At 36.9% G+C, this 15,826-nt stretch overlaps 1 protein-coding gene across 1 annotated transcript in view; it reads left to right on the top strand.

Moving 5' to 3' along the window:
- Positions 1-12,119, top strand: part of LOC127418136 (RING finger protein 145-like) — a 40,775-nt gene extending 28,656 nt beyond the window's left edge. The window contains exons 7-11 of the mRNA XM_051658531.1: positions 83-223; positions 4,904-5,086; positions 5,204-5,351; positions 7,022-7,378; positions 10,537-12,119. Of these exons, the coding sequence (XP_051514491.1) occupies positions 83-223; positions 4,904-5,086; positions 5,204-5,351; positions 7,022-7,378; positions 10,537-10,890 (1,183 nt within the window). The 3' untranslated portion in view covers positions 10,891-12,119. The remainder of the gene's footprint in view (positions 1-82; positions 224-4,903; positions 5,087-5,203; positions 5,352-7,021; positions 7,379-10,536) is intronic.
- Positions 12,120-15,826: the final 3,707 nt, after the last annotated feature.

Here is a 15,826-nt window from a genome sequence, read left to right as displayed (position 1 = left end):
TGATGAAAGCTGCTTTCAATTAAAATTCAAATGTGTACCCAACAATTTCAATTCTAAATGTCTCTATGCGTGTGCTCTTCAGTATTGCAGAATGCTGTTGTACTCCATACTCTCTGCTGGGTCTGGTCTTCACAGTGTCATTTGTTGCTTTGGGAGTGCTCACTCTGTGCAAGTTCTACCTGCAGGGCTACAGGGCTTTCATGAATGACAACACCATGCACCGGTAATACTTCTTTCTGCTTTCTTTTAGTAACCATGACAACAGCTCAATGATAAATGCTGAACAGTTTGGCATGGAGTCCATGCTGATGTAGAATTACACCTTTTATCACAATTTATCAAATTCAAATCACTGAAGAAACATTCCCAGATGGCAAGGTGATGTTGATACAGTGTTGATCTTAGGTCTCTATCATCGTTTTGGTTGAGATCGAAATTTCAGTGTTGAAAGTATGTTGGATCAACTTTGAAATTTTGATGAAAGCCAACAGTACATATGAGATCATGTGTGCTTCTCAATATTCTAATTGATGCTTCCTTGATAGTGAGAAAAAATGTGTCTTGTATTTTGAAACTCCTGACACACTCACACAAATTCTCAGGCACAATTTCACACAATGGTGTTCATGTACCTCATTATTTCTATGTCGCTATGTTTTACTGGCTTGTTTTTTGTGTGTGTGTGTGTGTGTTGGATTATGTGTCTGACAGTAATTGAATATATTAATTAAAAAAGTCCTTAACATCTTTGAAGAAATATTTCCACATCAAAAGTGCATCTTGTATTTTTAAGATTTATTAGGAATATTTTTATTAACAAAGTTCAAACAACATTAGTGCAGTGGTAATACATTCTGTGCAGAATCATCAGTGATTGACGTCACTTACAGTAGGTGACACTTGAGTAAGGATATGCTATTTTACACATGTACTGATTTCATTCTTTGCTTCTGCACTTGCATAGCATCCTTGCATGCGTTCCTCTCTTCTTACGAGGGAGGAGTTAAGAAAAAGACAAAAAAAAAAAAAAAAAAGAATAAATAAGGATACACAGTTAAAGAAATGAGAAGCACCCCACGATGGAATGACAATGAATAAACATTGATCTGTAGTCGACCGTGTGATCACCTGGGATCTGGAAAGGACCAACTAGCACCACATCCTTGCAGTTATATCAGGTAAGGAAAGGTTTTAATTTGAAATACTGTTTCCCACAATGCAGTGTTTTAATGGTGGAATAGTTTTTAAACAGTTTCTTTATAGCTTGCATTGCGCAAATTAATGTTAAATACAGAAGTGACTAGGTATAGCTAGGAGATCTAGTCAACTTTGAGTGCTTTCCATTGTTCATTATTTTTACCCCTATAATTTTAAACTATCAGACGTTTATGTATAGCTGTAAAATGATGATTATATTGAAAATTGACTAAACTAGCAATTTTAAGATTGAATAATCAACTGGGCAATTTAATGTAGCCTTTACAAAAAAACTTACATTTACAAACTACACAATCTGTACTCTTTGTAACAAAATCGAATGTATAAAACAACTTTTTTGATCTTGTGAATTATCTTGAAAAATACACTTTTGGTAGCAGGTGTAGCTTTTAGCATTGTGAAGTACCCTTGGCATTTTCTATCAATATTCTTGTAAAAATACCAGAGACTGCTTAGAAAACCACATATTGTCTGTTCCCACAGACTGCACATTATTGAAGTTTTTCTGATCTGGCATACTTGATTGGAGCGTCTACTAACTGGATGAGTGGAATCAGGTATGTTCGATAATGGAGACATCCAAAATGTGCAGGACATTGGGTTCCCAGGACTGGACTAGCCTACATTTGTCAAAATGTGACAATGCTGGACTGTACAAACCAAATTTCCACTTGTGAACATTTAAGATTATTCTGTTTCATTGAGTTTATCCTACTGTTTTTTTGTTTTTTTCTCTCTTTGATCTGTTTTAGATGCCTTGATTCAGCAAATGAGTGTTGGAGAAGTTCCTCCATTGCCTCCTGCAACAACCTATTTTTTATTTTTACTGTTATTGCTTTTGTGATGAAGATAAATAAACTCTAGAAACTATGCTAAAGTTGTTTTTATTTTCACTAAATTGTTTGAATCTAACAAAAATGATGAAGAATCAACATCAGATTCTAACATTGATTTTTTTATTTTTTTATTTATTGAGATTTTGATGTTTTGTGTGTGTGTGTGTGTGTGTGTGTGTGTGTATATATATAATATAATACACATACACACTGGTGGCCAAAAGTTTGGAATAATGTAAAGATTTAGCTGTTTCGGAAGGAAATTGTTACTTTAATTCACCAGTGTGGCATTCAACTGATCACAAAGTATAGTCAGTGATGTAAAAAACAGCACCATCACTATTTAAAAAAAAAAAAAAGTGATTTTTGATCAAATCTGGACAGGCCCCATTTCCAGCAGCCATCACTCCAACACCTTACCCTTGAGTAATCATGCTAATTTGGTGTTAGAAAATCACTTGCCATTATATCAAACACAGTTGAAAGCTATTTGGTTCATTAAATGAAGCTTAACATTGTCTTTGTGTTTGTTTTGAGTTGCCACAGTATGCAATAGACTGGCATGTCTTAAGGTCAATATTAGGTTAAAAATCGCAAAAAAGAAACCGCTTTCTCTATAAACTCATCAGTCAATCATTGTTTTGAGAAATTGACGCCTCACATGTCCTCAGCTGACAGCTTCATTGAATTCTACCTGCTCAACACCAGTTTCATGTACAACAGTAAAGAGAAGACTCAGGGGTGCAGGCCTTATGGGAAGAATTGCAAAGAAAAAGCCACTTTTGAAACAGAAAAACAAAAAGAAAAGGTTAGAGTGGGCAAAGAAACACAGACATTGGACAACAGATAATTGGAAAAGAGTGTTATGGATCTTAATCCCATTGAGCTTTTGTGGGATCAGCTAGACTGTAAGGTGCGTGAGAAGTGCCCGACAAGACAGCCACATCTATGGCAAGTGCTACAGGAAGTGTGGGGTGAAATGTCACCTGAGTATCTGGACAAACTGACAGCTAGAATGCCAAGGATCTACAAAGCTGTCATTGCTGCACATGGAGGATTTTTTGATGAGAACTCTGAAGTAGTTTAAGAAGTACTGAATTTTTTTTATCAGTTGAATGCCACATTGGTGAATACCGATTTCTTTCCATAAGAGCAAAATCTGTACATTATTCCAAACTTTTGGCTGCCAGTGTGTATATGGTTGTGTGTGTGTGTGTGTGTGTGTGTGTGTGTGTATATATATATATATATATATATATATATATATATATATATATATATATATATATAAAATGTATACAATTTTCCAAAGAAAAATGATTCAAAGACTTTAACAATGCCATATGGTTAAAATACTTTCCTTGCATCTTGAATACATAAGTATATACAACCTAATCATTAATTTAAAAAAAAGATTTAAAACATTTTTCATGAAAAAAAAAAGATGAATTTGAGTCAAGGATATCAAAACTTCATAAACAGTCTTAAGGACTGAAGGGGGCTTCTCTTTTTTAGGTTTTTTGACATAACAAAATGGCTACCCACATTTTGGTTACACCATATGACTTTGATTTGATGAACAAAATGTTTTCAAATATTAATCATATTTCAATATATATATATATATATATATATATTTTAAATTATAAAAGATTATTGTGCTCTACTCATGCCAACATCTATTTTTCCCCCAAAAAAATCATCATTTTTTTTTTTTCTGTCTCTGGACGGTTACACCAGATTACATTTTTAAGCCCCAGAAAATACATAAAAATGACTTTAAACTGAGTAATTAAAAACATGTCCGTCATAGAAGAGGTGTTTTCAAGTAATTCTTTTTTATTTATTTTTTTAAAATAATTTTTACCCCCCTTTCTCCCAATTTGGAATGGCCAATTCCCACTACTTAGTAGGTCCTCGTGGTGGCACAGTTACTCACCTCAGTCAGGGTGGCGGAGGACAGTCTCTGTTGCCTCCGCTTCTGAGACCGTCAATCCGCATATTTTATCACATGAATTGTTGTGCATGACACCGCGGAGACTCCGCATGTGGAGGCTCATGCTACTCTCCGCAATCCACGCACAACTTACCACGTGCCCCATTGAGAGCGAGAACAGTAATCGCAACCACGAGGAGGTTACCCCATGTGACTCTACGCTCCCTAGCAACCAGGCCAATTTGGTTGCTTAGGAGACCTGGCTGGAGTCACTCAGCACACCCTGGATTCGAACTTGCGACTCGAGGGGTGGTAGTCAGCGTCAATACTTGCTGAGCTACCAAGGCCCCCCTCAAGTAATTGTTTAGTGTGAATTGCATTTGTGTTATTGGGTATGTATTTTGAATCATTTTAATAGATCGGGGGAGGAGGGGGGGGTCACATCATAATGTTTTTTCTTTCTTTTTTTTCAATGTTGTTCATCATTTCATTCATTCATTGAATCATGTTAATATTGGGGTTTTTTTGTGCGTTTTTTTTTTTAGATTTCATTGTTGTTTCAACATTAATGCAGGGCGCAAAAGATATACAGAATCAACATCAGATTGCAATGCTGATTCAACAATATTAACATTGGAATTGTTAATTTCAATGTTTCAAAACATTTGACGTAGAATCAAGATCAGATTCTAGCACTGATTCAATTTCTTAACATTGATTGTTGTTGTTGAAATTTCAATATTGTTTCAACATCAATTGAGTGTTCAAAAGTGAAGTAGAATCAACTTCAGATTGTAACGTTAATTCAGTGGCATTAACCTTGAGGCATTACCATTCACTTAACATTGTTTCTGTGCTTCTTTGCGATCTGTGTTTCTCTCTGTCTCTCTCTCTGTCTCTCTCTCTCTCTCAGGGGCATGACAGAGGGGATCACTCTTTTGATCCTTGCTGTACAGACTGGACTGATTGAGCTACAGGTCATCCACAGAGCCTTCCTCCTCAGCATAATCCTCTTCATTGTAGTGGCCTCCATTTTGCAGTCCATGCTGGAGATAGCTGATCCCATAGTGCTGGCACTGGGCGCCTCCAGAGACAAGTAAACTCCAAGCTCACTAAACCATTGGATAACTATTGCAGTTATGCATTTATTTGTTATACATGTCAAGATAGTAGGTCATTGCTATATTAATTATTTTATAATCATGATCAACAGGAGTTTATGGAAGCACTTCCGTGCTGTTAGCCTGTGCTTGTTCCTGCTGGTGTTCCCGGCTTATATGTCCTACATGATCTGTCAGTTCTTCCATATGGACTTCTGGCTGCTAATCATCATTTCCTCCAGCATTCTGACATCACTGCAGGTAAAACTTCCACATAAACGCACATTATAAGCTCTGAACTAGAGAATTAGTGAATGGGATAGCATAACATTAGTTATACTAATAGAAGTGGTGGCAGTATCATTAAAGGAAAATTCCGGGTTCAATACAACATAAACTCAATCAACAGCATTTTTGGCATAATGTCGATTAGCACAAAAATGTATTTTGACTTCCCCTGCTTTTCTTTAAAAAAGACAAATATCTGGGTTACAGTGATGCAGTGGACTGGAATGGGGGCCACTTTTTGCACATTAATATACTCACTTTTTCAAAAGTATTGACACAAGACATAATATGCATGTAAACATGATTTTAGTGTGATAAAATCACTTACTAACCTTTTCTGTATAAAGTTCTAGCTAATTTTACAACTTCGTTGCTATGATGATGTACGATGTCAACAAACCCTAAAACCTTAAAATTACACTAAAAAAACAAAAACTTTACAGCTCAAATAATAAATGAGTGTTTAAAGAATTAATGTAAGTGCTAAAATTATAAGCTTCACATTTCTGCTTTTAAACCCTCCAAAAATTGTCCCCATTCACTTTCATTGTAAGTGCCTCACTGTAACCTACGTTTGCTTTTTTTATAGAAAAGGAGGGACGAGTCAAAATACATTTTTGTGGTAATCAACATTATGCCACAAATGCTGTCCATTGAGCTTATCTTGTATTGAACCCAGAATGTTCCTTTAATATTGTATAAATGTTGAAAAATCTTCTACACAAACCATACAGTATCTAATAAAAAAAATCTACAATTGAAACTTCTACTGTGAGCAAACAATTCTTAAGATGAACATGCTTTGTATCATAGGGAAATGAAATATTTTCTAAAAGAAAGGAGAAGTGAAACTTGGGTATAAGAGTATCTTTGCCTGCTATATATGGGGGAATGAATGCAGAAGAATTTTTAAAAACCTAAATTCAGCAAACTTAGTCTACAGGAGTGTTCTGGGTTCAAATGTTAAAGAAATAGTTCACCCAAAAATGAAAATTCAGTCCTAATTTACTCGCCATAATGTCATTCCAATACTGTAAGACTTTTTTTTTTTTTTTTTTTTTAATGCAGAACACTATAGGTAGTGTTCTAAAGGCGTATGATTGATTTTGATGAGAAACAACCTGAAAATATTGACGTCCGTTGCGTGTTGGCTCATATGTTCATACAAAAACCTGCATTGTTTGGCGCTAAAAACTTCTTGCATAAACACACGTGGCATGCTGTCAGTTTCCCCAGACAATAATTTTGACTTGTTCTTCAGTTGGTAAAATGAAAACAAAAATAGTTTTTACAATGCAATTACAATGCAAATCTACCTATTATGGACTGCATGCCTGGTGCATCCTGAGGTAAAGTGTTTTGTTGAAGGGCACAATGGTGATAGCCCATACTGTAGATCATTTTTTTGCAGGCTTGGAACCTGCACCATTACCAGGTTACCATGTTAGATCTTAACCCCTGAACCACACTACCGACTACCCCCAATATGATTCAAATCCAACAGTAACACCAGCAGTGATCCAATGTTAAACTGCATCCCAGCATACTTAAACACTGATGGCACAATCAAAGTTATGATGGTATTATCTGTGTATAATGTGAAATTCAGCTGTTGCTTTTAAGTCTTATTCTCTTATGCTCAGGTGCTGGGTACACTGTTGATCTACGTGCTCTTCATGGTAGAGGAGTTCCGCAAGGCTCCAGTTGAGAACATGGATGATGTCATCTACTGGGTGAACGGTACTTACCGGCTGCTGGAGTTCCTGGTGGCCCTCTGTGTGGTGGCGTACGGCGTGTCAGAGACTGTGTTTGGGGAGTGGACTGTGATGGGCTCCACCATTGTGCTCATCCATTCTTACTATAATGTATGGCTGAGGGCCCAGCTGGGCTGGCAGAGCTTCCTGCTCCGCAGAGATGCTGTCAACAAGATCAAGAGCCTGCCTACAGCTTCTCACCAGCAACTCCAGCAGCACAATGACATCTGTTCCATCTGCTACCAGGTGTGTATGAGTGTGCGAATGTGAGGATTTGTGTTCATGATGGTTGTCCAGTTACATTCTATATATTTTTGTGATGCATTGCATGACTCTTCTTGTGTATTTCTGTGAGAGATTGATGGTAGTTGTCTAGTTAGTTGTGCTTACTAAGGCTAGGTTTGTTCTTTTTAACCCTAAGCATTCAACTTCGGCACCTCGTCCAGTGGTTGAATGGTAGTGTTTGCTATGAGTATGAGGGGTTCGGGGTTCTAATACGCCCTAATATAACTTTTTATTTTAGTAAACAAAATTTGCAGCTGTACGTTTGTGGATGCATATCAAGAGTAGGGCTGAATTGTGAGCAATATACATCTAACTGTTGCACTTTATTTTACAGTACGTGTACTTTCAGTATACTTACAGTGTACTTACCCAAGAAAGTACTGAGAAATATTAGGTAATTACACGTACTTAATATGGGTTAAGGTTAGGGTTGGGGTTAGGTTTAGGGTTAGTACCTAGTAATTACTGTAATTTTTGTAATTATGTATTACGTAGATGTAGAACAGTACTGTAAAATAAAGTGCTACCCATCTAACAATATAAACATGTACATAGTACTTACGTTTAAAGTACCAGTATTTAACTACATCTGTAGTTACACGGTTAACCTTACCACTAACCCTACCCCAACCCTTATCCTAAATCCTAACCCCTAATCCTACTTCTAAACCTACACATACACTGGTGGCCAGAAGTTTGGAATAATGTACAGATTTTGCTCTTACGGAAAGAAATTGGTACTTTTATTCACCAAAGTGGCATTCAACTGATCACAATGTTTAGTCAGGACATTAATAATGTGAAAAATTACTATTACAATTTGAATTTTTTTTTAACTACTTCAAAGAGTTCTCATCAAAAAAATCCTCCACGTGCAGCAATGACAGCTTTGCAGATCCTTGGCATTCTAGCTGTCAGTTTGTCCAGATACTCAGGTGACATTTCACCCCACACTTCCTGTAGCACTTGCCATAGATGTGGCTGTCTTGTCGGGCACTTCTCACGCACCTTACAGTCTAGCTGATCCCAAAAAAACTCAATGGGGTTAAGATCCATAACACTCTTTTCCAATTATCTGTTGTCCAATGTCTGTGTTTCTTTGCCCACTCTAACCTTTTCTTTTTGTTTTTCTGTTTCAAAAGTGGCTTTTTCTTTGCAATTCTTCCCATAAGGCCTGCACCCCTGAGTCTTCTCTTTACTGTTGTGCATGAAACTGGTGTTGAGCAGGTAGAATTCAATGAAGCTGTCACTGAGGACATGTGAGGTGTCTATTTCTCAAACTAGAGACTCTGATGTACTTATCCTCTTGTTTAGTTGTACATCTGGCCTTCCACATCTCTTTCTGTCCTTGTTAGAGCCAGTTGTCCTTTGTCTTTGAAGACTGTAGTATATACCTTTGTATGAAAGCTTCAGTTTTTTGGCAATTTCAAGCATTGTATAGCCTTCATTCCTCAAAACAATGATTGACTGATGAGTTTCTAGAGAAAGCTGTTTCTTTTTTGCCATTTCTGACCTAATATTGACCTTAAGACATGCCAGTCTATTGCATACTGTGGCAACTCAAAAACAAACACAAAGACAATGTTAAACTTCATTTAATGAACCAAATAGCTTTCAATTGTGTTTGATATAATGGCAAGTGATTTTCTGGTTCCAAATTAGCAATTTAGCATGATTACTCAAGAATGAGGTGTTGGAGTGATGGCTGCTGGAAATGGGGCCTGTCTAGATTTGATCAGAAATTATTTTTTTTCAAATAGTGATGGTGCTGTTTTTTTACATCAGTAATGTCCTGACTATACTTTGTAATCAGTTGAATGCCCTTTGGTGAATTAAAGTACCAATTTCCTTCCGAAACAGCAAAATCTGTACATTATTCCAAACTTTTGGCCGCCAGTGTATCTCAGCCTTAGTTGCAACAAATGTGAATTGAGAGAATTTTGCTGAACAACATAGAGTTACACAATAAATACATTGTATTGTTTGTATTTTAATGTTAGTGCATAGTAGTTAAAGACACCCAACATAAAGTGGGACCACATTTGTAAAATTAATATTTAATTATTATAAATCAGAATCTAATTTAATTGAATCGGGAAATCTGTTTCATAACCAAGCCGTAATCAGAAGTGGGGACACCGGGGATCTGTGTGAATTTTGTTTTATGATTTCACAGTGGAAAGCAATAGAGAAGTCATGTGTGTGTCTGACAGAGCTGAGCATTCCACAACTGATAACATCTGCATAAACCACTTTGCATTAAAAGAAAAAAATACAAACTCCACCGTCAAATCGCCACACAATATAAATGAAATAAACTCCTCTTGAATTGCAGATGCTTCCTCTGTATTACACACATCCGTACTGCAAGTCATTTTATAAAGTGGTGGGGACAAAATTGACCACTGCCAAAATTGGTTGGGACAATTCCCACCTGTCCACACTTAAATAATGCCTGTACCTACAGCAGGGGTGGGGAACCTTTTTCCTATTACGGGACATTTGAGTATTTACAAAATTATTTGCGGGCCTTACAATTGCATGTAATTTCTGATTGTGGGTTGAAATTAACGTATACATTTCATTACCTGTTCACGCACTAGAATTGTTTTTTTTTTAAAGGTCCTTCTATTCAATTACATTCTTCTTTCTTTTTTTTTATTATTTTTCATCATTTTTTTTTTTTTTTTTTTTTTTTTTACAGGTAATGGAATCAAGGCCATTTATTTGCTTTTTTAAATTATTTCTCAAATGGATTTGCGGGCCTTATATGGCTCTGAGGTCTGACGTTTCCCACCCCTGACCTACAGGCTATGGAACTAGATAGGTAAAGTTTGTCAGGACAAACTTTGATGTTGAGAAAGAATGCTGATGCTGTTTGATGTTGAAACATTTACATTTGTATTTTTGACAGATGGAATTTGAATTTGGTGGATGTATCTTGAAAGCTCCAGGACGAGATACAGTCAGGAATCTTGGTCTTGGTTTAGGGATTTTGAAAAAACCCTAACCCAAGAAGCCAAAATAATAATAATCCATGTTCTGTGTTTGATATCGCATCTAAGAAAAGCCTGATTTTATCCAGGTATTGCAAATCTGTTGTTTGTTTTTGAATCTAGGACATGACGTCAGCTGTAATCACCCCCTGCAGTCACCTATTCCATGCTAGCTGCTTGAAGAAGTGGCTGTATGTGCAGGAGACTTGCCCTCTTTGCCACAGCCAACTGAAAGTTTCATCACAGCCTAGCTCTTCAACAGAGGACACCCCACCACAGGAGATGCCCCTACAGCCAGCAGGGGTTCTGGATCCTCCACAGCACCCAACGCCAGGTTCAACCCTCCAGGATCCCAAGCAAAACGATGCTATCCAAGCTCCAGCCTCAGAGCTTACGGATGAACTACAAGAGAATAGCGATTGTAAGGAAATGGTCCCTGGTGATTATGGGTTTCCTTCCTGCTCCTTCTCAGGATGAGCTGACTAAGCCTGTCCTCTCCCAGTCCTAAAACCAGCCTTCAGCCAAATTCAGCTCAACACTGCTGGCCAAAAGACAGAAAAGTGTTGCAGTAGAGGGTTCACATGGGAACTTCTTGCCCTCTCTGTAACTAATGTTACGTATGTTGAATGCTTCTTAGACGTGTCTACAATCAAAACCCTAGTCCCTCTCTCATTCAGACCATCACAGAAGCATTTGGTCAGAGAGCCTAAATGTGGTGAAAAGAACCATTTCTCCCCTACATCTTGACATATGGATTGCTTCTACCCAATCACCAATTCCTCCCCATCCTTCATTATTACAAATCTATGATGTCCAGCAAACACCAACCTGAATGTGATCATGTGACCTTTGAATATAGTGCTGTGATGCTCTTTAGGCACTTAGCACATATCCACTAGCACGCTCTTAATATCCAATAGCAGTAGCCTGCCTCTCTTCTGTTCTCTATTTGTTTTCTTGGGAGAAATTATATATATGCCACTGCATTTGCACTAATGTAACATAAATGCTCCAAAGTTTGTCTTGTCTGATACAAAATATTTTGGTAGGTATGCATTGAATCAAGATATATATGAAATATACCCATGTATAAATATGTATGTAAAGGGGTTTTGATAAGCAGAAATACAGTGTTAAGCAGCACCAAGTGTCGTGAAGTGGCCTAGGCTTATATGAACTCTACACCTCTAGTTAGACCTCTAGTGGTGGTGGTGGAAAGAGCCAAGGCCATGGATAAGTATTGGTGACCGTTTAGAAGAGCCAATTTCATTCCCATCAGTATATGGCATTTACTGCATTTGTGAGCATGAATACATTTAGGAATGTATGAGCACACTTTGCAAATGCCATTTATCTTTTAGTGTTTTACTTAAAATAGTTTGCACATTTCCTTTAACTAATGATATTTGAATTGTAGGATTATTTTTATTTTTTTTTTACTGGAAAAGTGTTTTATCTGAATGACCAGATTTTTTAAAGGCTGTTACATATGTTTCCCATAAAACAAATTGAAAGCAATCATAATCCTATAGAATCTTGAATTAACCCACTTTGCTTTTATACAGCATAAACTTGGAATGATGTTCTGTGAAGGCTGACTTGTTTGAATTGCACCTGAATTCAGGAAAAATGCCTGAAGTCTGAATGTGAACCTGAATGTCAGAATAAATCAAAACCTAACATTTGAAACATTTGTCCTGGCTTTCTTTTGCTTTGACATTCTTAGTGTAATAAGACCTCCAGGGCTCTTAAACCCACCTGTAATGAATCAGGCAGACCCACACATTATAGGCCGCCCCACGCCCGAGTAGTGAGGTAATGTCAGACTGTTGAAACCATCAAAATATCTGATGAAGAGACAGAGACAGGATATGCCCTCCTTTCCTGACCACTCAACGAATTTCAAAGGCCTGAAGATTGCTTGCTCTCATGTTTTCCTCTTCACAGTTACTTTACAGCCCTAATCTATACAGTCATCATTAGAGGTGCACCGATACTACTAGGTAATACTCATATCAGGCCGATACTTCTGGGGGGGGGGGGGGGTATATACTCGTACTCTGTATCAGTGTCATCATTTCATATTTCGGAGTACGAGTATATTAACATAATGACATGATCGCACGTGTGCATAGTGCTTCTAAGACCAGTTCGAAAACATGAGGAACATTTTAAGGTGTTTAAACCATTTAAATCTGGAACATAATTTTTTTGTTATCCATCTTTACCTAATATAAGTGGATTCTCTCACATGCAAGCGCCTTCTCTCTCCCTCCCATGTGTACTTTTAAAGGTAAACTAAACCCTGTTAAAACAGCCCTGAATTGTCATTTTTAATTACTGGAAATGCTAATATTGGTAATATCAAGATATCCAGTGCATATAGAATGGCATATGTTTCCAAACACAAAACTACTCGTAGTGGTACTAGGTATTGACCGATACCCAAATCTAAGTACTTGGTACTTGTATCTGCCTTCAAAAATTGGTATCGGTGCACCTCTAGTCGTCATGCATATAAATGATCTTTCAGCAAATCTGGCTTTCAGTGTACATAATATAGAGTACATTTCAGATTTAGAAATGTAACAGTGACAGTTTTAAGTGATGGCCTACATCTATGCCTGCTCTATTTGACGGCAGTGTAAGGTGTCGTAGTGCAGGCAGATGAGAGCATTTACCTGCTTTTCCTGTGTGAGCACTTTAAACTCCCTTTAGCGTGAGGAGCAGGAAGAGAGAATGGAAGAAACATTAGCGAATCAAAGAGTGCTACCCTACAACCCCTCTCCATCCCTCTGATCAAAGTTAGCCTTGAACTCTGACTTCTGTGTAAAAAAAAAAAAGGGAACAAATGAAAAAATACATGTGAAAGGGAGCAACAAGGTACTCTGTTTTTGTTTTTTTTGTTTGTTTGTTTGTTTGTTTTTGGACAGGACAGATATTCCCTAGGCATTTTTTCCTCATGGAACCAGAATATAAATTGTTGTTTTCACAGGCTTTGTTTCATTACAGTGCAAGTTCTACTCAGTTCTGCTTGTGTGTAGCTATATAAAGGCCTTGCAGAACAGCAAGGTTAAAATCAAGTGTGATAGTAATTGTTTTTTTTTTTGTTTTTTTTAGCTTTCAATCTAAAAATGTCCTGGTGTTGCAATATATGGAAGGGAACTTATATTTACAAGTGCTACGTAATTGTGCATCTAATAAATGACTTATAACAGTGACCTAACCTTTTAAAAATCTTGAAATGTACTTTATAAGAATAGTTAACCCAGTCCTTTTTTTTTTTTTTTTACTATAAATTCTCATCCCTGCCCAGTAGGTGATGATATGCAGGAAAGATGTGAATTGTCAAAAACAAAATAATTTGATAGTGAAAGTGGTCATTTATAGTAAAAAAAGTTTCCCACTCAGACCTATAATATCGCTTCAGAAGACATGGATTAAACCAGTGGAGTCGTATGGATTACTTTTATGCTGCCTTTATGTGCTTTTTTTTTAGCTTCAAAGTTTTCGCCACCAGTCACTTGCATTGTAGGGACCAGCAGAGCTGAAATATTCTTATAAAAATCTTCATTTGTATTCAGCACAAGAATGTAATCATGCATATCTTGGATGGCATTAGAGTAAATAATAAGAGAATTTTCATTTTGGGGTGAACTTTTCCTTTCATTTATTAACAAAACCTTATTTACTTGACTAATTCTGCCATGTATTTCCACTTGTGGCCACAAGATGGAGATGTTGTGCTGTGAACAATGAATCATGCGCTTCCCTTTGATCGAGTCAGTCCGAAACACTTTGTGACACGATTTCTTTTTTTTTTTTTTTTCTTCTCACAAATCGCTGACGCTTTTTGTCATTATAGTATGTAGCTACAAACTGTCTATACATTTTTACTATTTGGCGAAATCACCACAAATTAAGAGGAGCATCTCACAGTTTTTTTATTAGGACTAGGCCTACACACTGACAGGCTGAGACGGACTACAGTAGTTGATTATTTAATACGAATAGTGCATTACTAACTGTTACTGTCGAACTGCTTACCTTGACGCATGAAAGAAAAACCTTCATATCGTTTTTCTCATGCCGTGCGGATTTGGATGTCTTGTACCATCTAAGTGACAATATTATTATGTTTTCTATGTTATTAGGTTTTCATATTTGCAAATGGTTGACATACGGCCTTATAGTTTGAAACTTACAAAAGTACTTAAATATTCATTTATCACATGCGTCATGTAGGCTTGTTTTACATTATGATGTATTTTATGGTTATTCAATTAAATGGTTATTAGTCATCAACGACACTGTGATTTTTGTAGACATCTGTTTTCTGAATCAAATTATATTTGTCGCTGTAAGAATTAAGATTATTGTTTTATAAAAGATTCAAATGCACGGATAGGCTATGGAAGTCTCCATTAGTCTACCTTTTTACACACACACACACACACACACACACACACACACACACACACACACACACACACACACACACACACACACGCCACATGCACATGGTAAATACGCAGAATGTGTATGTATGTTGGTACAGGTCCGATTCTCTTTTGGGCGCATAAAAAAATACACCGTTTCCACTGAGACACTGAGGAAGTTTCTACCACTTTTAACTTCTGTGGGAATATGAATACAGAGACACAGGGGGAGCAGAATCCCCCTCTGCCTGACCAGCACTGGATGCACTCCCTTACTTCCTCTGCCCTCTGTGGAGTATTCTGATTAAGCTCTTGTGCAATCATTTCCAGAGAAGGGACATGCTCATTTTTTGAACATTTTTCAAATATAGGCTAACAAGGCTTTATAATTGCATCTTTTTATTTACTGTTTACTTTTATTTACTAATTAAATGTACCTCAAAATTGCTGTGTGAAAAAAGCGGGCAATTATACATAATGGTTTTTGGCTTTAGTCCTATACGTAGGCTACACATTATTGTTTTATATTGTATCTGACAAACCGGCTCTTAAAATGTTTGGGTCCTCTGGCAGTACAAAACCCTGTTCTGAATTATACAGTCAGTTATACAGTCAGGGGCGTAGATTCCGGGGGAGGGGGTGGGGGATACCAGTAAACATGTAAATTCTTCACACTGTATTTTTATCACAACATATGGCCAGACAACAAACATTTAGCCTAATATCTGTGTACTAAATCTGTTTAGTAAAAATGACTTAATTCTAATGATTAGCCTATTTATACCACGATGATACAGTATTATTCATTTCCTCTTATTTGTTGTCGAACATCATCACATGGGCAAAATGTCTCTCATACCCAAAATGAATACCGACCTGACTCTGGTCTCATTATTTCATGACAAGTGATCTCTGTTAACTTTCATCATGCTGTTAATGATGCACCACATTTTATTTTACCAGCAGCCTTAACA

The sequence above is a fragment of the Myxocyprinus asiaticus genome, chromosome 27 (assembly GCF_019703515.2).
Source record: "Myxocyprinus asiaticus isolate MX2 ecotype Aquarium Trade chromosome 27, UBuf_Myxa_2, whole genome shotgun sequence".
Lineage (NCBI taxonomy): Eukaryota > Metazoa > Chordata > Actinopteri > Cypriniformes > Catostomidae > Myxocyprinus > Myxocyprinus asiaticus.
Note: the sequence above shows the minus strand (reverse complement) of the source record. Positions and strands in the feature narration are given on the sequence as shown.